General features: G+C 48.0%; 7 protein-coding genes across 7 annotated transcripts; 3 read left to right on the top strand and 4 right to left on the bottom strand.

The window, feature by feature from the left end:
• Positions 1-1,229: 1,229 nt before the first annotated feature.
• Positions 1,230-2,484, bottom strand: Aud_005768 (uncharacterized protein; the record flags this gene model as incomplete). The annotated part of the gene is made up of 4 exons (XM_043290686.1): positions 1,230-1,314; positions 1,369-1,563; positions 1,618-2,181; positions 2,318-2,484. 4 exons carry the CDS (start codon positions 2,482-2,484, stop codon positions 1,230-1,232), a joined length of 1,011 nt encoding a protein of 336 aa, XP_043146621.1.
• Positions 2,485-6,232: 3,748 nt separating this feature from the next.
• Aud_005767 (GMF family protein) lies at positions 6,233-6,593 on the bottom strand (the record flags this gene model as incomplete). Its single annotated transcript, XM_043290685.1, has 2 exons — positions 6,233-6,424; positions 6,522-6,593. The coding sequence occupies 2 exons, from the start codon at positions 6,591-6,593 to the stop codon at positions 6,233-6,235; spliced, it is 264 nt and encodes an 87-aa protein (XP_043146620.1).
• A 649-nt stretch (positions 6,594-7,242) lies between these two features.
• Positions 7,243-8,472, top strand: Aud_005766 (flavin adenine dinucleotide pyrophosphatase; the record flags this gene model as incomplete). The annotated part of the gene is made up of 3 exons (XM_043290684.1): positions 7,243-7,452; positions 7,590-7,756; positions 7,854-8,472. The coding sequence occupies 3 exons, from the start codon at positions 7,243-7,245 to the stop codon at positions 8,470-8,472; spliced, it is 996 nt and encodes a 331-aa protein (XP_043146619.1).
• A 2,038-nt stretch (positions 8,473-10,510) lies between these two features.
• Aud_005765 (Ras family protein) lies at positions 10,511-11,460 on the bottom strand (the record flags this gene model as incomplete). Its single annotated transcript, XM_043290683.1, has 4 exons — positions 10,511-10,749; positions 10,819-11,094; positions 11,169-11,275; positions 11,336-11,460. The coding sequence occupies 4 exons, from the start codon at positions 11,458-11,460 to the stop codon at positions 10,511-10,513; spliced, it is 747 nt and encodes a 248-aa protein (XP_043146618.1).
• A 4,352-nt stretch (positions 11,461-15,812) lies between these two features.
• Aud_005764 (oxidoreductase, short chain dehydrogenase/reductase family) lies at positions 15,813-16,857 on the bottom strand (the record flags this gene model as incomplete). The annotated part of the gene is made up of 5 exons (XM_043290682.1): positions 15,813-15,845; positions 15,915-16,023; positions 16,071-16,126; positions 16,181-16,490; positions 16,553-16,857. The coding sequence occupies 5 exons, from the start codon at positions 16,855-16,857 to the stop codon at positions 15,813-15,815; spliced, it is 813 nt and encodes a 270-aa protein (XP_043146617.1).
• A 2,709-nt stretch (positions 16,858-19,566) lies between these two features.
• Aud_005763 (PTH11-like integral membrane protein) lies at positions 19,567-20,945 on the top strand (the record flags this gene model as incomplete). The annotated part of the gene is made up of 6 exons (XM_043290681.1): positions 19,567-19,758; positions 19,825-19,861; positions 19,928-19,995; positions 20,054-20,427; positions 20,477-20,544; positions 20,596-20,945. 6 exons carry the CDS (start codon positions 19,567-19,569, stop codon positions 20,943-20,945), a joined length of 1,089 nt encoding a protein of 362 aa, XP_043146616.1.
• An 813-nt stretch (positions 20,946-21,758) lies between these two features.
• On the top strand, positions 21,759-22,958 carry Aud_005762 (CapA family protein; the record flags this gene model as incomplete). Its single annotated transcript, XM_043290680.1, has 1 exon — positions 21,759-22,958. The coding sequence occupies one exon, from the start codon at positions 21,759-21,761 to the stop codon at positions 22,956-22,958; it is 1,200 nt and encodes a 399-aa protein (XP_043146615.1).
• Positions 22,959-22,976: the final 18 nt, after the last annotated feature.

Here is a 22,976-nt window from a genome sequence, read left to right as displayed (position 1 = left end):
ATTATTCTCCGGCCCCGACAGAATCCCGGAATCCGTCATTCCATCACCCGAGCCGTGAAACTCAATGGACGCCTCAGCGGAGGAACTAACTCAAAGCAGGCTGGCATGATAGCAGCCACGGCCTGAATATACCTAAATCAAAGTAGTGGATTCTCGTCATCCAGCCACAACGAATAAACCTGGTGAGATCTGGCCAGCGATTGCACGACATGGCCCGAGTGCTGCATTTCCTGGTTCTGACGTGGGACACTACTTACTCGTGTGAGCTTTGTTATAGTGCTACTTTCGTACGCGACAGTTGTGTGTCAAATATGTATTGAATATCAGCCATTACGTGGATTACAAAACACATAGTTCAAGATGGAAGCGGGAGATACGGAGGATAGACGAGGATACTTTCAAAACGCCCTACCCCTCCTGCATACACAGTCAGTAGTATTGTCAAGCCAACAGCGTGCTCTCAAAGTTCAATATCTAAAAAGGTATCCATAGAACCCACTGTCTGGCCGTTATTGATACTCCACCTGCCAGCTACAGACTCAAGTGGGTCTTGTGGAAGTCTGAAAATCGGTCTGGCTATTCGGAACCAAGATCCATCCTTCCGTCGGGTCCATAGCACTTACCAGCGTACTACGACGGGCGTTTAGCCATCCATTCTGATCAATCATAACTCAATTTGCTGTTTTTATGCTATTGGTATTACAATGGTCAATAATCTCCGCAGTCGGCACTGACCAGTCCATGACAGGCGATTTTTGAGTTCAAAGCCTGGCGAGCAGTCATTACGACGGGCTGGCCCGAGACTCTCCCTACCGGTGACAGCGGATAGTCACCAACCCTGAAACTCTATCACTCCTCGAGCGATAATCCATCCCGATAAGGATTGGACGACGAATGGTGGCTGCTGGTAGATAAATCGTCATTTTATTACTAGAGGGTCTATTATCGTTGATATGGTCTGTAGGGTAGGTGAGCCTAAACATGCCCACGTCTACACTTCTATATCCAGGGTTGAAGTCGAAAGGGGTAATGCAAGGGACCGTATCGCGTCTTTAATAATGGTGAAGAATAGAAGTTGGATTCAAGAAGAAGCTAGTGTGAGGGAAATATGCCCTTAAAAGCCCTGATTCGTCAGACGAAGTCTGTTGTGATGTGCTAAAGATGAATGCACGAAGTCCATATCGCCAGTCGCTGATAGATAAATCAAAAAAAATGCAAAGCGATTGCCATTACTTGGTAGTGCTCATATTGGCTAGTCGTTCCTCAACCCGTCTTAAGATCTCTGGATCTGGTTCCGGTTTATGCTTTTTCGGCCTGATCAAGTGGTTAGAGTCAATTTTCTAGGAAATCAGACAATCATGAACGTACGGATCTCGTATAGTCTCCGGTCCCTTCTCCTGACCGCAATTCGAGCAGGTCGTCTCCCGAGATCCATACAGCGTTGAACATTTGTGACAAGTGTAGCGCACTCTCTGTCGTGGTTTCTTCCAGGTTCGTGCTGGCGGTTCTGGCGGAGGTTCTGCGTCTCCAGGATAGCCATCCGGATATTTATGCGGTTTGGGCCTAGACTTTATCAGCAGCTTGTCAAGGATAAATTGTTGAACTGGTCTCGCATACGGTTCTCGAGGACATTTCTTGCATCGTATGTGTCTGCAAGTAGGGCATTCCGTCACATCTTTGTTAGGAAACATAGTATTGCACCGATGACAAGTGCGCCGGACTCTCTGCCGAATCGGCTTGCGGGTGAGGTCCTGGCCACCAGTGCGAGAAGGAATGGTGAGTTGTGATTCCTTGCTCATGAGTCGAGGTGGCTCATGTCCTTGCGCTGCGCGCCGGATAGTCTCGAGAGCATTTTGCGCCTGATCATTGGGTTTGGTGGAAGTGTGGCGCGGACACTTGGTGCACCGAATATGCTGGCAATTGACACACACCTTGTCGGGCCCAAAGGTAGTTTCACATCGATGACAAGTGCGGCGAACTCTCATACGAATCGGCTTGGCCACGCGCTGGACAGTCATGTCGCTCGGCGTTTTCCACTCTCCAGACTCAAGCGTCAGTCCATACTTGGCAAAAAGAGCGCGAGTCTTCTCTTCTTGGATGGCGCTCCAGTGCGTTACCACGGTCGGCTGAGTAGTTGGTTTGGCGGCAGGCTTTTGCGCTGGGGCGGGGGCAGGCCTGGGACTGCAACTTGATCAATACTTCGTGGTATACCTCTCTAGTATCATGGCACATATGTCTGACGAAGACGGGCACGAGTGACAAAAAGAATATCTAACTATTGTTGAAGAATGTGTAGGGGGAAAATGATGAAACTTACAAGGCAACTGGGCTCGCTTCTGGTCGTTCAGTGATCTCCTGCATACTTGATATCGAACTCCTTGCAGTTGAACTCCTTTTCAAGATCGTTTTCATGCGCCTCAAATACTTGCTGAAACCTTCCTGCCTATCCTCACCAGATCGGCTAGTATCGTTTTGACTGGACATGTTCGCTGTATCCTATTGTGAAACCTCCACACTGAATCCGTAGTTGATTGATCCGTGGCGATGAGATGGATAGAAGTCTTGCGACCGGGCCCGCGAACTATAGGACCTATTTCCTCCGTTGGAACCCGTTCTCATAACATTTCAAGCGCAAAAAAATGGTGATGTATACGACCAAATATTAATTGACTAGGGCGCGTGAGATCGAAAGGGGGCCGAATTCAACAGAAGTGGTGAAGCAGAGGTATGGCAGGTCTCACGAGGTGTACCGAAACCAAAGGCCTGGGAGACCCGACAACACGGTGAGAGTGGAAATGGACGCAGGGACTGCACGAACAATGGGTAATAATAATACGTGCGGCGGGCAGGGAAGGCAACTCTGGGCGGACTCTATTCTGGGTGATTGGCTGAGTAGCGGTCAGTGCACAGAGACAAAGCTGCAACAGGAGTCAATCTGACGATCGGTCGGGTCGAATAAGACGGTAGTCTTGTAGACCTGTCAACTGTCTAGTTCTCGAATTGCATTGGGTTCATTGTCATGAGAACGTTGCGAAGATGGTGGGTGTGGTGGTTTGTATATGTGACAGTGGCAGCGACCGACCCAAGGAAACCGGGAAGGAGCAATGCTAATAATAAAGTAGGGGAAATGGGGTCTTGAAATAAAAGAAAAAAAAAGGGAAAAAAGAAAAGACCATCAAATAAAATTAATATTAACAGTGAACGGGAGAATGAAGACAATAATCATTTACCTACCCATTTTGGCACTTAGCATAGGAACAAACTTTCTGGGGGAACCGAACGAGCAAGAGGGGTGGATATTAGTGGATACCTTGCTCTTCTGTATTTTTACTGACTTCATGCAACCTATGTGCCCTTTTCCGACTAAGGTACACATTCAGACAGTATGACCCTAGGTAAGCAAGAGGATTCATGTAAGCATTGTGCTCGTTTTATCAGAAATAATTATAAATCCGGACTTAATTCATTTGCCACAATGTTTTATAGATTCAATAACTAACCAAAGGACAATTCGTTGACTCCATTAGAAAGAAATTGGGAAGTTACCATGGTTTGCTGCAGTCTAGCCGGCAACCCGAGACGCTAATTGCATTTTATTGTGATTGCCCTTGACACTCTTGACAAATACCTAAGTACATAGTTGAATACGCAGTTGAGAGACATACCAAAATAAGTCTTAATTAATGACGATTAGGCACTGGGATGGGGCCCTCGTCCGAAGTGGAGCATGGATGGATTAGGCACTCTTCCCGCTCTGGAACTTTGCTGGAACCCACAGGCGTCTCGCCCAGTGTGTCTTGGAGCTACTCTACTTTGTACGGAGTATTTCCGGCTGCAGTGCAATTCCGCGTGCAAATCCATCTCTGATGGCTGTCAAATGGTTGTGTGGTATGACAGGTCCTGGACATCATTCCACTGATTCCTTTAACAGTTCTGTTTAGTACAATATACTCTGCATCGTGGCGAGATATGGATTTTAGCTGCCTGGGAACCGTTGTACCGGGTCAACCTTTACCTAAAGTGCCTTACGTACCTCTCTACGTGGTATCCGTAAGCGAGCTACGACCAGGGATCATAAGTATGTCTGCATTCGTCACTGTATTGTCAGTATCTGGAGCCATTTTATACAGTCAGTTGGAAGCCATCTAATACAAAACGTGCTTGACAGTTCGACAACTATGTTTCAAACAAATGGAATCTTAACTATAGAGTAGTACCTTACTGATTGAGAGACCTCGGATTATGATTTCCTTGATAAAAGAAGATTTTAGCATGAGCTAATTTAGTTCACCTTCAATGATTTACCCAGGTGGTAAATCATTTAACCATACAAAGTTACGTACTCTGTATTAATGAAGCAATTTCCAGTAGTACAAGCGCGCCAACCCAGAAAAATGAACAAGGCGATTGTTCTCCCCTAATAATAACCATGAATTGCAACAATGGCACCTTGACGAGTCTGCAGATCCGAGAGCCCCTTGCCAGTGTCCCAACTGGATAAACCCTTCATGACAACATCGCAAAATAACAGTATAATTTGTTCTATGCCTTGTATATTTCTGCATATATCATTGGTCATACGTTTTTCTGGTATGAACAAATTAGCAGTCCTAATAAAGACCAGCATAGAATCATCGCGCATATGCCAGCACCACTGCCTAGACCCTCTACTGCAGCAAATTCATAAGGGCTGGCCTAAACCCTCAAAAGCAGGCCGCCGTAATTGGCGACGCAATAGTCCGAGGGAGCGCCAGAAAAGCGACCAGCTGGTTATGGACCGGATGCAATGACCGAAATGATAGATGGGCATGCAAGAAATATCCAACGGCTTCTAGCATGCGCCGGGGGCTGCAGATTCGCGCTTTAGGAATCCTGGTGGTGGCCCCTAGACCACATGGGGATGTTTGGGATGCTCCTAATGCTCCTCATGGCAGGGATGGCAAGACATCAGTCTGCAGATTGGTGGATGGTCTCGGGGAGATTTCTACCTATGGGGTAAGAGGTGACGTTGTTCCTTCTGCTTGTTTCCATGAATCCGGATGGTGATGATGTGTTCTCAGTAGCGAGTATTCTCATGGCCTGATCTATGGTAGATCATTTGCTATTCGGGCTAATTCTGTACACTTGTGATCTTTGCAGAGGAAGGTAGTCTAGATGAGTTACTTCAGCTTACATCTTTATGCCATACCATATAGGCATATACCACCGAAACCACTAGAGTTACCAGAGCAAGACACGGTGGTCAGTGCCTCCGAAACCCACCGACCCCACCCACTTGGTGCCTTCACAGCTGCAACACTACGGAGTACGGAGATAGCCAGTGTCACTATAAACCGCCAACCACACCACTATTAACACTAAGTAACTGCTCAAACAACTGGGTCTCTGGGATCGAGGGCGTGGACCCAATCACACTCCCTTGACTCTGCTAGACTAGACAGGGATAATTGATTCCAGCAAAATAATGGCCAAAAGGGCCGTGGTGGCTGCCAGTACCAGCAGGTCCACCAGGAATGCAGTGGCACAGCACCACAACAGATCCAATCATTCAGTAATACTGTAATAAACCTTATCTACTTCATCGGTTTACTCCGCTTGACAGTGGCCGAGAATTCTCCAGTGTGGATTTACCGAAATTGCACCAGTAAGACAGGATCTGTCTCAACCTAAGGTTTTACCGGTTGTTTCCAATAAAAACCAACGATCGATGAAGCATCTGTACAGATGCTTTGTTATTGATGGGCCTGATCTGCGATGCTACCGAACTGATGGCATATTCCAAGGCTCTTGGCACACGTCTCTAATGACTTCTGTGAGTTGCTCCGTGACAATATAGTATCCATGTCACATGCTTCCACTCAATGTACCCGTAAGCGAACTGGAAGCACATGCAATATGAGTTAAATGAGCTGCACAAGAACAGTTGCAAGGAATAAAATGGAAGTCAATGATTCGACGGTATCTGGAGAAAGAATATATGTAGTTGCTGCGTGGGTAATGGTCCATTGCCGGTATATCGTTGCAGCTTCGCAGATTTGCAGGATCCTGGTCAACAGGGATAATCACTCCGCAAAATAATCCAACTCAACGGCCATCCTAGAATGCAATACTAACACGTATAGAGAAAGCCGCAGGGCCGGTACGATCGTTACGTAGCGTCAATCTTCCCAGGACGCCGCCGAATATCACAGTGACTGTATTATCATGCCATACGAGCCGTTCTACAGCTCGATTAATCCGACCCCTGAAGCTTCGATTCGATGGAGAGTATATCGTCCTCATCCTGAACTTCGATCACGCGGTTGACCTCTGCTGTATTGCGCATCAACTCCACAGCGCCGGCATATGTCATTCGCATGGATGGATTGCAATTTTCGGGAAGGTAGTATAGTAGGACGTAAGGGACCGTCAGGCGACCGGAGCCCTGGTGAGACGAGAAAAAGTTAGTTTAGCACATGAACATTCGTTGGACAAAAGTGAGGGGGGAGTGCCTTGGAGCCTCCAGCATGGATGCCACATACCAAGGTCAAGGGATAACTCAAAAGAATGAAGCGCGGGGAAGATTCAGGGAGCTCGTCGGCCAGATCCTCCATTTTCGTGTAGACTTCGCCATCTTCGGCTCGGATTTCCTGTGTCTTGGAATCGATGATATCTGCCAGATCGGTCGTCAATTTTTGCCTTTTGTGAAAGTTCGCATCTCAAGAATGAAGTCCTCTGTGCCTTGCGTCGGCAAGTAGCGCATGGGTTGTCGTCTAGGGCAGCAGGAAATGGGTGTCCTACAAATGACCGCCTGCGGATCTTTCGCTCTGGAGGTTCCCAAGCGAAACTTGCGCAGTTTTTCTTTTGTCTCGGGAGAGAAAGAGTATAATCGTGATTCAGACTAAGAGAGAGACATATCATCATCAGCAGATCTTTCCTTGTAGAAAGGCATGTGCGGGGCGGATGGAGCTCACCATGTTGCTGGGAGAATAGAGAAAGTAAGACAGCCAACCGATACAAATAAAGCCAGGGATGATGTTCAAGCTCCCGTTTGATAAGTCTGCACTGGAGGCGGAGAGACTGTCCAAGGCGAAAGATCGATGATATGAAAGATACGCTGCGTTTGCAAGCGATGAAGAAAAGCGCGGAGTGCGATTGATCAGAGATTCCCCACCCCGCTCCCTCTGTCTGATCCTTAAAATCGCCAGTCCCGCGACCTGGACTCTTCTCAACCCGCAAACTCCCCCGCGCTCTCCCTCCTCCATGTTAAATCGTCTCAATCAGCTTTCTCGCCATATTTCCCGGCCATTGCCTAGGACCAAGTTTGTCTCTCCGATCACCTCGCGAGCCTCATTCTCCCCCTTATCCAGCAAACCATCTTCCATCATGACATCATCCGTCGTGCCCAGTCCATCTAAGACCATCCACACGGCGGCATGTCTGATCATTGGTGATGAAGTACTTGGTGGAAAGGTGAGACCTCTTCATATCTTCCTGTTCTGCGAAGGTTATGTGATCGGAGCACAAGATTAGCAAATGATTCTGCAAAGAAATCCCATGGGTCGGAGTTATGGAAATCACTAACAGCTTTCTGATGTCAACGTATCTAGACTATCGACACCAATTCGGCCTTCTTTGCTAAATATTGCTTCTCACTCGGTATCCAACTCAAGCGGGTGGAAGTCATTGCGGACGATGAGAGCGAGATCATTGAGGCAGTGAGACGGATGAGCAACAACTACGACTTTGTTGTGACTAGTGGAGGCATTGGGCCAACGTCCGTACACGCCCTCACCTCCCCGTCCTTGACATCTCCATCATATTGTATTGCAAGTGTTCAAAGCTAACTTCTCCACCGTGCGTCCCTCTAAAAGCCACGATGACATTACATACGAATCGATAGCCAAGGCTTTCAACCTGCCACTCAAACTTCACACTCTCGCCTTCGAGCGCATGAAGAGACTCTCCAAGCCTCACCCCATGCAACCTCAATTCGACTGGGACACCCCATCGCCCGGTCTCACCGCAAAGCTCCGGATGGTCTACCTCCCGCACGACGAGAACCTCCCCGCGGAATCACAAGCCCTATTCGTTGCAGACGACATGTGGGTGCCTATCGCCGTCGTCAACGGCAACGTGCATATCCTCCCCGGTGTGCCTCGATTGTTCGAGCGCCTCCTCGAGCACCTCAAGCCCGTCCTGCTCCCACGGCTTGCCAACCCGGAGGGCAAAGGTATCTACCGCTACCTCTTCAGCACCCCGCTCCCTGAGAGCGCCGTCGCGCCGTATCTGACGGACCTTGCTGCCCGGGCCAGCGCGCACGGCGTCAAAGTCGGCAGCTACCCTCGTTGGGGCAACAAGCGTAACACTGTCACTCTGGTCGGAACAGATAAGGCTTTCATGGACTCGGTGATTGCGGAGGTCGAGGAAAACGTCCAGGGCAAGAAGGTATCTCGAGAGGATGAGCTGGACCCTCCATCTGAGTCGGAGTAGAGGTACTACAGGTTGCCTTCGGGATGATCTTGCGTGTATAATCTTTGGCTGATAGATAAATTCTGCATATGTAGTAAATAGCATTGGACTGGTTCCTAGAAAGGAAAAACAACGGTTGACCTTGGTGGTAGTAACTAATGGATAGAGATCTCCCACCATGGGATCCATCTCATATTGTTATGAAGCGGGTGACATGGTCCCTGACTATTCTGATACTCACATAAGCCTTTGCGTCTGTGAAACATCTTTTCCATGCATTGGCCTGTGACTTCCAAGCATAACTGCTCCGATATTAGCGGGAAATAACATACTGTCATCTAGTGCAATTGAAGCAGTTCCGACTATTAAATGACCATTCAATGACCATTTAACTCTAGCATTCCGGACTAAAGACATCTGCATTGCCCTGAGAATGGTGCTTGACAGCCACTTTGCGATCACACCTCAAGCAATAATGCGGAAAATCACGCACGCCACCCCACTGAGGACCAGCACCAACCAGCACAGAGACTGCACTCATTGCCCTGGACGCGACTCTGGTCATTGATTAGTTTAGAGGGAAAGGATCGAAAATGAGAAAAAAAAAAATAAAGATACAAAAGGCACCACAATACGCAGCGCCCACGTTACTCTTCGTCTCGACCCTGGATAAAGCGCGTTCATGGCGGAAGGGACAGTCAATCCACTCCGGGTCCTTGGCCAGATACTTGAGCAGCTTGGGGTTGTTGATGTCGCTTGGGCGCTTTCGCCCTTTGATTAATGTTATTGTGTGGGTTGATTCTTGTTAGTTTCTGTTAGGTGGAATAGGTCCAACAGGCTCATGCAGTTTTCGAGGAGGCTACTCGAGAGGAGTGTCACTCTGACTGAAGCAAATGAATGGCAGCTTTTCACATCAGTAACGGGTTCATGGCTGGGTTCCTATCAGCTTTCCCACTTTGACGGTTTCAAGCAATCAAACTGAAGACCTCATAGTTTTCTCAGAGAATGACGGCCCTTGCCAGAACATGGCTTTATAATGCCTCTTTGCGCAGCAAGAAATCTCTTGGCAGGACACTGGAGTACACAAGACGTCATATCAGATGCCCACACACTGGAAGGTGACAAAACTAACCAGAAAAGGAAAACCACAGATCCTCACTTTACAGTACGCTATAGCCACAATGCCGATCCTACATTGATGTTCTATGCCAATCCAATGGGGGATTCCTCAAAAATCCATTCCTTGATCCGGCCTTGTGTTTCCGATGAACCAAATTTTCTTCTAAAAGCCCCATCGATTTTCTAAAGCGAGAAAAGAAGAGTAGTCGACAAGGATATATGCAGGAAATATGGATAGAAAACACACCATCAGAGGAAAATAAGAGAGAGGAGCATCCATGTAGACTCACAGGCGCTGAAGAGCAAGAAAGAAAGGCGACAGGCGCAGTTCTCCTGAAGAAGCCTTTGGGAAAGGGCCAAGTTCGCTGCATGTAATTGAAATATTAGGATGAAATTGGGCGCCAGGGGAAATTGAGGAGGGATCCGATGGAAAACGAATAGGTAACGAAGACACGGAAGTGACAGCGACGTCCTGATGGTCACATAAAAAAAAAGAACAAAAGAAACGGCGATGCTGCGCAAGTGAGTACCAAGATGTGAACCATGACAATAGCATGTACCTATATAAATGCACAATCTATTGACAGGCTCATCCCTCATTGTGCCAAGGGAACGGGTATTCATCAAGAGAAAAATCTTTCCAAAAAAAAAAGACTAAACAGAGAAACAAAGGGGGAATCGAACGGTCATGGAGATGATGACAACCTCATGCTGAGAGCAGACATCATCTGATAGCGAACCTTGTACAGTACGGAAAGTCACAGATGCAGGTGTATGGCCACACCGCAGTCTCGGCTTTCATCTCCTGAAGCCAAGCATAGCTCTCTCTCTCACTCTCTTTCTTTCTTTCTTATTCCTTCATTTCAAGTCGGATTCGGCGACTTCCTTCCTTCATATTGACTTGCGCGCCTTATAACCATGCAAACCAACGTCGACCCAATTACATAATAATGCATTTTCCACAGCAGCCAGCGTTGTCGCCGGGCTCGCTCACATCCATCTTGCCTTCAGGGGCACGTGTGCCTGCGGCACCAGAACCGGACGGATATGACGACATCTCCTTGTTGTAACGACGAATTTCGCGCACGAGATCGTAGAAAGCGTTCTCAACGTTGATGCGGGATTTTGCGGATGTTTCGATGAACTTGCAACCAAATTGCCTGGCCAGAGCCTCGCCCTCTGCATAGCAGATAGCTAATCAGTATATTGCCAAGGTCGAATGAGAGAAAGACTCCGAGGGTCGCCTACCTTGTTGAGAAACGGCTCTTTCCTTCTCCAAATCGCACTTGTTACCGACCACGATGATAGGGAAGTAATCCTTGTCTTTCACACGCAGGATTTGTTGTTGGAAAGTCATAATCTCTTCGAAGGATTGCCGAGATGTAATCGAGTAGACCAGGAGGAAGCCTTCGCCAGTTCGCATGTACTGTTCACGCATCGCCGAGTACTCCTCCTGTCCAGCAGTATCTAAGACATCCAACAAAGCGACCTCATCGTCGATGAGACACTGCTTGCGGTACGAGTCTATACAGTAGGAAAAAAAGATTTTTTTGATAAGCACTCAAGTCGTCAATGGCTGTGCCAAAGAAGCCACCCACCTTCAATTGTTGGGTCGTATTCGTCGACGAAGTGACTCTGAATCAGTTGGATTGTTAAGCATGACTTTCCGACACCACCACCACCGACAACAACTAGCTTGTACTCTCTAAGGAACTGCAATTGAAAGATTGTCAGTCATTTGTGATACATCTCAATTCCTGGGAACCTGTGGCTGATCGAAGGCGAGACGCGCAGAGATGGAGGCGACGCGGTGATGTTGACAGGGAAAAGGGGCGGCGAGCGACACAAGGGAACAGGATTTTCGAAGGATCGGCGTACCTTTGAAGCCATCACGGCGAAGTCTAGGTTGAGGACACCTGGGAAGAATGGAAGGGGAAAAAGAGAGCAACGATCGAAGCTATCCCAACAGCAGCAGTGTCAGCGGGTCGAAAAAAGTAGCAGCACAAGTTTCTTTTGCAAAAAGGGTCAAGAGTCGGGACCCAGCTTGTCGGGAATTCCGCGCAGAGTGAAGGCGCCTAGAGAGCAGTCCACAGCAATGGCGGGTCCAGCACTCTAGTAGCGACTAAGCCAAGCTTAAAGACGCCAACTGGGGTGGGAAAAAGGATGATTTAGGAGGATTAGATAGGGGGTTTGTGCAGTCCGCACTCTGCGGCACAGAATCGGGAGGAAATTGTGAGATGGCGAACCAGTTTGCGCTCCGGATTTTCGAACGGAGATGCTACCTACTAGAGTATCTAGGCAAAGTTTCTATCTCCTCCGTACTCAACAGAGTCGAGAAGATGATGATGAACTTTCTTGGAAGAAAAGTGCTCCGTGTGGCTTAGAACGAAGACAGGTGGAGATTTGGAGAGGGTGGTTTTAAGGGGAGTTAAGATGAGCAGAAAGATGTGGGGATAAGATAGGGGAGGAAGTCCCAGAAAAGAAGGAATCCAGAAATTCGTGATGGAAGGCAGAAATTGTTCCTTGGACTGTCTTGTCAGGCTGTCCCCCTGGTCAATTGTCAGTATTAGAAAGGATATGAACGAAAGGGCATAGGAATAAAAAAAAAAATCAAAAAAAAGGGAAAAGCAAGAAATAAAAGCAGTCTGGCGAGTGTAACTCTGTAGTACCTTTTTTGAGTTCCCGAGCCTGTAAAGGTGTGAGTGAGACCAGGGAGAGGATTGGATGATTGGTGATTATGGATGGAGGTGTCTACCTAACTAACAAATGAGCCATCGAATCAATAATGGACCATCATAACACTACTAGGCGATATTAATATGAACTCAATTATAATAATAATAATAGACATCAGCGATAAACATCAGTAATAAACAAATAACACAACAGCTGGCGTCTCTTTAAAAGGGGCTGATTTGGTTGAATCTGGGTCATTTGGAGGGATGAAGCGTGGTACTAAGTGGGCTGGCCGTGTCTGTAACGACGTATGGAGTAAGGTACATAGTGCTTACCTTAGATAGGTAGTGTTCACAGTAGAGACAGTGCCATCCGATGATGGCCTCCTAACGAGGCAGCAATCAACATACTACAGCAATTTGCTGAAGTCGCAAACAAGCCACTCCTGGGCGCTTCCCCATATCGTTGTGATGGAAAAGAACTCAATCACACTTTTCAATCGCAATTCATGATGGAGCTGTCAAAAAGACGTTGCAGATGACGTGGTGTTCCATGACAATGTAAACAGGAGCAATCCAAATCTCGATTTAGCCATTACCTTTGTACACTTACTGCTACCAACTATCTCCAGCATCTAAGCTCCATCAATGATTAATAGATAACCAATGGCGCAGACATGGACTATATTCGTTTCACTTACTGCAAGTTACTTATTAACTAATTGGCTAACTACACCATTCTTACTGACTGTCTAGCCTAGGTTCGACGCCTCACATGTTAAGAAAGAAGATAAGTGAGGAAAGCAATTTTCCCCCATCTTCATCTTGTTCTAGAAGTACGGCGTTCATTAAGTCCTATAATGAAGGATCAATAGCCCCGCCCATCAATAATGCGATTGTCTAGCCGTTGAATTTGTTTGGCTTTCTCCAGCCCGTGGTCCAGAGACTCCCCCTGCCGAAACAATCACCAAATGAAGCAATCAACGACGACCTCGACATCAATGCATCAGTACTGTACCTTCGAGCATTCCTAGTATTGAGTTGAGAACGCGAATCTAGGAAAACAATTGCAATCGGCACTCAATTGCTTAATTGGTTGCGTCCGCTGCAGCAGAAAGTAAGGTGCCTGCCCTAGAGTCTTAGACATCTAGAAAAAATTCCTCTCAGGCCGATTGAAAATCCGCGAATGAGGTCATCGTTCCTGAGCGTTTGGAAGAGGTAGTCAAACTCAGCCTTACCTCAGGCACAACAGTCAACAGTTCTAATGTGTTTCACCACCTCGTGTCTCTGAATTGACACATAACAGAGTTCAGTCAAGATCTGTTCGTGGCTAGTCCTTTAGTCGCAAGTGCCAAATCTATCTAGAGTCAGGGAGCGAACCAGTTAAACCAATAAGAACAAGTGGCCAGCCCAATGTCTTGGGAAGAATTTTCCCCACACCTCCACTTGTCTTAGGTACATTGCTAGTTCACTAGAGTATGATTGCTTGGGTCTGTGGTCTGACTGTCCACAGCTCACCTGGACGTTGGTGATAAGAGGTGGGCTCACGGGAACCTGAGATGACTTTTTCTCTGATAATGACTTGAATGACATTAGACGACATCTGATTAGGACACTACGAATCAACTCAATTTCACAGTGTGCGATTCAAATCACATATGCAACAATTCGACGCTACAAAGAAGTCGTCCATAATCGAAGCAGAATTGCTTCACTTTCCTCAAGGTCAGCATCACTCTCAGTAGCTCGCATACCGTTGCATCACCGCGCATCCAAACCAATGTTACAGAGTCGATCATTCCAATTTTGCGGGATCAGGAGTTTAACAACTTCCGAATTGACAGGTAACAAGAGCTTACCAGTCACGAAGTCTCCTAGGTGCCCGTTCTTTGCGCTGTTTTGGCAATGGCCGAGATAGGACAAGTCACCTTGGGAGAAGCGGTAGATGCTGATCTTTAAGGCATACCCCTCCTCTCCAACAGATGGCAAGTGTACAGAAATCATCACCATAGAGCAATTGATCCGTGTACTCCAGGCCCACCTACATCTGACCGATGCTACATAAAATTTCTTGAGCCAACTGTTCAATCCGCCAGTACGAACAATGACCTAAGGCCTAATAATATAATGGTTCCTAGTAGGGATGATCATCAGTTTGAGGTAAAGCGTCTGGCAATCGAATCGCTTGGCAAACACTGTGCGTGGCCTTTGCTTTCAAAGGTTGTGAGGATAAGATGCGCTCCACACCGTCATTACGGGAAACCTCAGTTTCCTTGCCTTAAATAGTTTCGATTGAGCCACTCGTCTTGAATGATGCGATCCATCTAGTGCATGCGATACATTGCCTGATTCTTGGATAATATGTAGGGATCGCACGTTGCCCTTGAATATCAAGTTATTTTCCATCGAGCTAGTAGCCAACCAGTCATTGCAGCTTTTCTATCGTGGAACTTGCATCTGCCCTTCCTCGTACTACAGCAAGGATATGCTTGAAGCCTAACTATGTAGGGTCGACACCACCTTCCTTCCTCGATTCATACATCTGACTCCCGCCAGTTGCAAATTGTCAATTGGCAACTGACATTGGAATACTGCCATTGTATCGAAGAATGCGCCTAGAAAACTTCTAGAAGCAACGAGGACTGTTTGATGCTGTCGCAAGCTCATTATTCTACAGGGCAGAATGCAAACAGGAGGTCGAAGTAGGGGAGATACTTGCAGTACTTTGCAGTTGTTTAACGAGTACTAAGACTTGTTAAGCAAGCAGCAAAGCAATACGCGCCATCTATACAGCACCTAAGACGAATGCCTTTTAGAGCTTACAAGGAAGTAATATGATATCATCGTGAAGCAGCAGACCCTAACAATTAACCCTCCACTTCTCGTTGACTAGTAATTCTCACCCTATGAACCAGGGCAGTCTGACAGAACTGGCATATAATTCGGCCCGATACCTAAAACCCGCGAACGGCACCACCACTACATTGTAATAGTAGTCTGTCGCCACGAGCGAAGGGATTATTATCACCCAAACGAAGGAAGCCGATAAATACATCCTCAATGTCCCAAAAAGGTAAATGTATATTTTCCCAATCTGCTCATTCTTATCGAGATTTGAATCAGGGTTGAAGGTATCCGTGGTCGTCGGCGGAGCTTAATACCATAATAGCTATTAGTCCGTGAATTGTAACATCTAAAGATTGGGGACAGATGATAGCTCAGTACCTACCTTAGGTTTCCCAGATGTGGGTCTGTTCTATGGGCTTCTGGGATGTGGATGTACCATGGTAGAGAGCTGTCTTGTGCCCATGGGACTGAGACTTAGACCGTTTTCCTGTTTAGGGGCTCATGATGGGGCAAGATGAATAAAGAGTACCGGAGTACCGCTAGCTGAAGAAGCCAATACTCGCGGTTGATACTACGCCACTGGGTTCTTTCCCTAACGGTATGCAGTTGAACATGTGATGTACATGGCTGTATATAATGTGCTATCTATCTTCGGTGGATTGATGGCCTATCAAGCCGGTAGGTATATCCCTCTAAATGTCTGTCTAACTCTCCTCTGCTCTAGTTCTTGCGGTACATAAGGCCAGGGGACGCCTATATTGGACATGTCAGTTGTGTTCTATAGCAGCAAGGATTCTTGAGCGTATGAAGGAGGAATCCCACCTGGTGACTCGGGAAAATCAGAGTGTCGGCAATTACGACATTTTCTCGCCGACCCGCAGCAAAGACGATGACTTCAGCAATGTCATCCGGTGTGAGGGGTTCGCATCCACTAATACTGTTAGCTCAGCTCTCATATATGCAGCGGATAAGCCGTACGCATAGACTGCATCAGCCTTGGCCTTGTCACCGTAGAACCGGACAATTGAGAATTCCTGCAAAGGCTGGGTGTAAGCTCGGTTCTTATCTTCTAAATCAAGGCAGCTTACCGTCTCGACTTGACCAGGATCAATCTCGATGATGCGGATTCTTGTATCAATAAGCTCCTTTCTCAAGGCATCGGTAAATGACTTGACCGCGGCCTTTGTAGAGCAGTAGATACTACCACCAGGGTACGCTTCGCGGCCGGCGATACTGCCAATGTTGATAATGTCTCCGCGTCCACCATCTGAGCGCTTCTTGAAGATGGGAAGAATGGCTTGGGTCATGTTGATCAACCCCGTGACGTTGGTGGAAAACATGACGTTGATATCCTCAGGGTCGATTTCAGGGGCCTTGGCTACACCCTTGACGAGACCACTGTTTCCTTTTTAGTAAGCCACCCCTGAAGTAGTGCAAACGCGAGCCATTGCAAGACTCACGCATTGTTGACCAGGACATCAATGTCTTGGAACTCCGCCGGAAGGGATGGGACGAAGTTCTTGACCTCTTCTGGGTTGCTGACGTCCAGCTTGACCGGCAATACCTTGACACCATCACCGACCTCCTCCTTAATCTCCTCGGCCAGCTGCTTCAGAGAGTCGAGTCGTCGTGCAGTCACAATAAGCTTCAGGGCCTTAGGTGACGTCCGGGCAAACTCTTTAGCGGTGCTCCTACCGATTCCAGACGATGCACCAGTAATCACGATTGTCTTGCCTTCAAGGCGCTTTGCCATTGCTGTTGCCATTGTGCGTCTTATAAGAGTCGTCTGAGTTGCAGGGGTGAAAATGCTCGTTCTAGCCGAACGGGTGAATGGGGAGAAATAAGTAAATGATCGGAGGAAGCTTATTGATTTGCTGATCTGCTTCATAAATAAAATTTCAGCCTGCAGGAAGAAATCTAGAAATCAAGGAGTAGGAACGTAAGAGAAGGACAGGGAATTGACGGCCGTTATTATGACTCTTCGTCCAGATAACAAGCCGAAAGTCGGCATCACATCATGTGCGGGGAACCGAATGATTGGCGGGGCTGTTTTCTGCCTTAGATGTTCCGCCAGCTGTTTGTCGGCTGAAGGTTTGGCCGATCGGATTTGCCCCGACTTTGATCAAAACATGTCCAGGACGCAGAAAGGAGTGGAGTGTATGAGCTTGATCTTGCTTTGCATCGCAACGGAGTAGGTGAGCTCCAGACAATGTCACCTCCGTATCCCGAGCTGCCCCTCAGCTCAGAAATCCGTTGACGACGAGCATCTTGAAGCAATGCTTCGAAAAAGACATGATGAACAAGCTGTGTAGGGAATCATCTCATCAGTTCTTGCTGTATTCGTCGGCCTTGTGATCTTAAGGATATAGAACAGACTGAATGTAAACACTTACCTTTAAGCTCACTTCGCCGATGAGGAATGAAGTGGCCATGGACTGTGCAGGTTCAAGGCTTCAACTTCGGCGTGAGACAGTCGGCATTGCCAAAGCCATTTGTAGATTTACCATCGAAATTATCTGCATCATTGCTTTTTGACGATGCGACATGCATTCTCGTGTATATACGTAGCGCTAGAGTTTGTCCAATTCCGCCGCGCGCACCCTCCTGTGGGGTCAAGGCACATATCGAGGACGGAGTAGACTAGGCATTCCTATGACAATCACCACTCTACATTATCATGGGGGATCACCAATCCATTCCGATCTTCGAGTGGTAGATTTCCCATCTGTTGCTGAATCCCCGATAGAGTTCAATAGGCTTCAAAGCTTTTCCTGTATCCCATGAACTTGCACGCTCGAATAGGTGCTTCGATGAGCAAGGTCACTTTGAAACCTAATCCCAGGTCGCCCGGATTCAGACGATGCCATTGTAAAACGTCAATTGTCTACATACAGTCTGACTTCGCCCTTATCCCTCGGTCTACGGACCAGTCCGGGATTTCGAATGTCTCGAGATGCCGACACCCCTATTAGTGCTCCCCGAGATATCAGTAATCGATCTACTTGCAGGTGCATCTTGGTAGACGGTCAAGCAACGACAGTTCCACTGACCACAACCCTGATTTATTTCTCGGGGATGATGATTTTCTTTTCTCCCCATGTGCCAAGACACCGAAAAGCGCCATCACAGTCTGGCTGTTGATTACTGCAGGTCATGTTGATCCATTTCTACCTAATTAGCGCAAGACCCACAGCCAGATTCTAGTTCGAAATGCATCTACCATCGCCTGTAGGTCTATTATTGATATGAATGAGCCGAAGTTTGATACTCTGCTTGTTCTTATTGATCTCGATCGAGTCAGGGATTGCCTATTAATGGGCCACGATTGCTCTTGTGCTGATGTCGCATGTAGAAGTCCCACATTTGTATCTGGCACTAATAGAAACGTCTCCTGGTCCACTTCGGAGGAACATGTGCCAAAACGTTTTAAACGGAGGACGATCCACAGTCTAGCGATGATTGACGGGCTGGCTTCGAGAAGACCTTCCTAAAGAGGATAATGAGGTGGCAATGCCATCTCTGAACTTCAGCAAATATCTTACTTTAAAACAGGTTCTAGCACTAATGGTGATTTGGATTTCGACATACCTAATACGCGGAGTATTTATGTTGATTTAGCGGTTTTTATAGACCCAGCATTGTCTTATCAATCACTGCACTAAGATACTAAGGTACCTAGTAAACCATCCGATGATCCGACCAGTGGCGTTCGGGGTTTGACTAGTACCTATCTTAGCATTCGATGTGCCTGTTTCTCTTTCCACTTGGAGAATCATCCCCGCTTCATGTCCAACGAGGGCAGCAAACCCACTAGTCCATCAAGACAACATGATAGCGCCGAGACAGAAAAAGGCCTTGTGCGACTGTGCAGTCGTGCTGCATGCGCATTATGCTCCTCCTCACGGAGCGATGGATGACGCTTTGTCAGAAGACTATCAAGTGCCCCTGTTGCTGCAGTTCCATACTGGACGCTACACTATACCGCAAGTCCATAGAGACCATGCAAATCTGGTCGAAGATCAGCAGCACTAGAACTTTCCAGGGCAATGCGAACATATGGCAAGCATTTCCCGGCTCGTGCGCTTGGGATTCGGAAGTGATCTTACAACACTATTGATGTCTCTACCGTGCCTCTGGTTCATGTGGGTGGGGAAAACAGTGCCTAGAAGGTCGTACAACAAGATTAAATAATAGCCTATGCCATATTCTTGACGTCGTTCATGAGCGCAAACAAACTTGTACGCCTTGACAACCTCCTCTCATCTAGGGTCTAAACTGACCTGGCCGTTCCTTACCATCCGACGGGATTTTCCAAGTGAAAGCTATATAACTTATGCAAGGAATCTGATTTGATCTTGTCTGGCTTGCGGAAGGCTCGATATTATCAACGATTTTCCGCATCGCACATCACACTCTTTTCGCAGTATTCACGCGACAGGCTCATTTGACGACACACTCTCTTCACTCTTACGAGATGCACGGGCCGTTAGGACATTTTATACTCTCTCGCGATGAGGACGATGGTGCATCACGGGGACAACAGGCTGTGGAGGTCACAGGCGTATTGACCGGACTGGCGATTCTAATCGTTGCGATGCGACTGTTCGCGCGGATTGGCTTGATGAAGCTGAGAGGCCGCGAAGACTACACGATTGTCGTCGCCTTGGTGAGTGAAGATGTGTCTTGCTCTGGCTTTACGTATGGATTTCACCACTGATGGAATCATTAAAAGGTCTTTTCCATCGTCTACTTTGCATTGGTCGCTGCCCGTAAGACATTCCTGCAGTATCTCTTACAGGGAAAGAAAAACAGACTATTCTAACGTTCTCACACAGAGGTTCATTTCGGTCTTGGAATCCATTCTGATAAACTTCCTGCTGCTACACTGAAGCAGCAGCTCAAGGTGGGTGCTGCCAGACCGATACGTACGTCAATATGTTAGTTGACAATATCTGATACAGCGACTCTGGATAGCGATTCCGTTCTACAATGCGAGTCTGGCTTTTAGCAAATTCTCCATTCTGTTTCAATACCTGCGCATCTTTCCCAGCCGCCGTTTTCGATTTGCTTGTTACTTTGTAATGGGTATCGTCGCATTGTACTCGACGTGGGCTATTGTCAGCGCATTCGTGAACTGCGTTCCTGTAGCGAGGTTCTGGGACCGCGATATTCCCGGCTCCTGTCTCAGCTTCGAAGCTGTCTGGTTCTTTAACGCGTCCATGAACATCGCTACCGATCTGACGCTGCTTATCATGCCGATGCCACTCATTTCTCATCTCCAACTCCCCCGCATGCAGAAAGTTGCTCTCATGGCTGTATTTGCCGTTGGTTTACTGTGAGTTTGCCCCGTAAGGAGGGATCTGCCGGTTGCTAACATTCGATAGGGTCGTTATTACCAGTATCCTTCGTTTATCGAGTCTACGAACAGTTGCTCAAAGCCCAGACACGTCATGTAAGCCTGCTTGTCATGTTCATTTCAAAGTTGTCTCTAACTGTACCACAGACAGCAATGTAGGTGCCGCCTACTGGACCGCCGCTGAATGCAATGTCGCCATCATATGTGCTTGTCTCCCCTTCCTTCGACCCCTTATCAGCCGCATCTTCCCCAGACTACTGTCCACCAAGAGCTACAACAAATACACGGGACAACCGACAATGACAGCAAACCGGTCACGGAAGACTCAAGTCTACTCGCAGGACCCGGACTATGGCCTATATACAATCGATATCGAAGCGACTGACTTGAAACGAGGATCTACGGGAGGCATTGAGGTCACCACAGAGATGACGGTACAGGAGACATCACAGCACGATGAGTCGACGAGTCAGCGGCGGCTCGTGATACAATCATAAATTTATGCCGAGATGTTTTTATTTGATTTTAATTCTTCCAGGTGCTTACCGATCTCCTTCGTTGTACTCAACCTATTTCTTCGATGTACATATATCCCTGTTCTCTTTCTCGTCTTTCTCTACCAGACGTTGACTTTCCCTATAATGACGATAATAATGAAAGGTGTGGAGCCCAGAGTTTCGCGTTTCCAGATCTACAACAAAAGCCATTCCGAACTTTCGTCTTTACTTTTAGCATTCGGCGGAGCTATCTTTGGGGTTTGACATGTGACTCCGATCATGGCATGTCCATCAGCTGTACCTCTTTTGACTGCTACTTACACTAATGCTTGTGCATGAGTAGAAGGAGCAGGGATGATCCTTGCATGAATTAAGCTACAATAAAAGCAAGACCAGTTAGCTGGAGCTTAATCCAGCCACGGTGCACTTTGGCAGGCACGATCACCAACTTTGATAGCCAACATACCACTCAGTGCGTCCACCAAACATGAAAACTATCGGTTAATTTGAGACAACACCGCAATCCATGCTCTCAGTCAATCAACCACCCATTATAGTGGATGAGCCTACATATCAGAGCACAATGCAGCCACGCAGCACTGAAAGACTGTCCTCTCGTCACGAACTCCCTCAAATGCCGACAATTTAACTAGCAGATCTGAGTGGCTTCGGATCGGCCCGCCATGTCGATGTCATGATGACCTGACCACCATCTACGGGGACAATAGAGTAATAGACACCAGCACCCTCCACATGTACTCAGGATCCAGTTTTCGCTCAAGACACCAGTACTCGCACAAAGAGTCCATCGACATGCCAAGCGCTCTCCGCACCTTTACCCTCAACTTCGTCGGCGATGTCATGCTCGGCCGCCTCGTCGACCAACTCTGGCCCCAGCACGTCGACAACGCGCACGAACGCCGCGTCCTCTCCTACTTCATCGAGCGCTACCCCTACCTGAGCAACTACACACACCGCGACCCCTGGGGCTCCGCACTTCCGCTCTTCCACAACTCCGACCTCAACCTCATCAACCTCGAAACCTCAGCAACAACCACCGACGACCCCTGGCCCAACAAGGCATTCAACTACCGCATGCACCCCGCCAACGCCGCAGCCCTGCGCGAAGCCCGCGTCGACTATGCCACTCTCGCAAACAACCACACACTCGACTTCGGCACAGACGGCCTGGTCGAGACGGTCTGGACGATGAAGGAGTCCAAGATCGCCTTCGCAGGGGCAGGCGAGACAACAGACGAGAGCCGACGGCCGGCTGTTCTGCGTCTTCCACGCTGCGAGGCACACATGCAACACCATCACGGACACGCACACGCACAGCACGACCACGACCAACCGGGCAAATCATACAGCGTGCACGTCTACGCGGCCTCGGACCACCCGCGCGACTGGGCCGTGGTGCCCAACTTCCACCTAATCGACTACTCGGCTCGAACAAGAGAGGACCTGCGCACCCTGCTAACGTCACATTCAACTTCAACGTCCACCGACACGCCCGAGAAACCCGCGCTCAAGATCTTCTCCGTCCACTGGGGGCCGAACTATACGTGGCAGCCGGCCGAGAAGATCCGCTCGCTAGCGCATTTTCTGATCGACGAGTGTGGCGTGGACATTGTGCATGGCCACTCCTCGCACCATGTGCAGGGTGTAGAGCGGTACCGGCGGAAACTCATCATCTATGGATGTGGAGACTTTGTGGATGATTACGCGTTGAACGGGGAGTATCGGAATGACCTTGGCGCTGTATGGAGGGTTTGTGTGAGAGAGGAGCAGGATGAGGAGAGTCCTGCCCCGGAGAGTTGCAGGTTGGTGTTGGATCGATTGGAGATCTTTCCGACCCGTTGCGATCGTTTCCAGGTGACTTTGTTGGATCCGGATGATGATGATCATGGCTGGGTGAAGAGGAAGATTACCCGGTTGAGCGAGGACATGGGGACCAAGGTGTGTGGGGATCTAGGGAGGGAGCATCAGATTGTAGTCGACCTGAGGGATTGATTGATGCGATATGCGCAT

Source organism: Aspergillus udagawae, assembly GCF_001078395.1.
Source record: "Aspergillus udagawae IFM 46973 DNA, scaffold_4, whole genome shotgun sequence".
Taxonomy (NCBI): Eukaryota; Fungi; Ascomycota; class Eurotiomycetes; order Eurotiales; family Aspergillaceae; genus Aspergillus; species Aspergillus udagawae.
The sequence above is the reverse complement of the archived record's forward strand: the minus strand, read 5'-3'. Positions and strand labels throughout refer to the sequence as shown.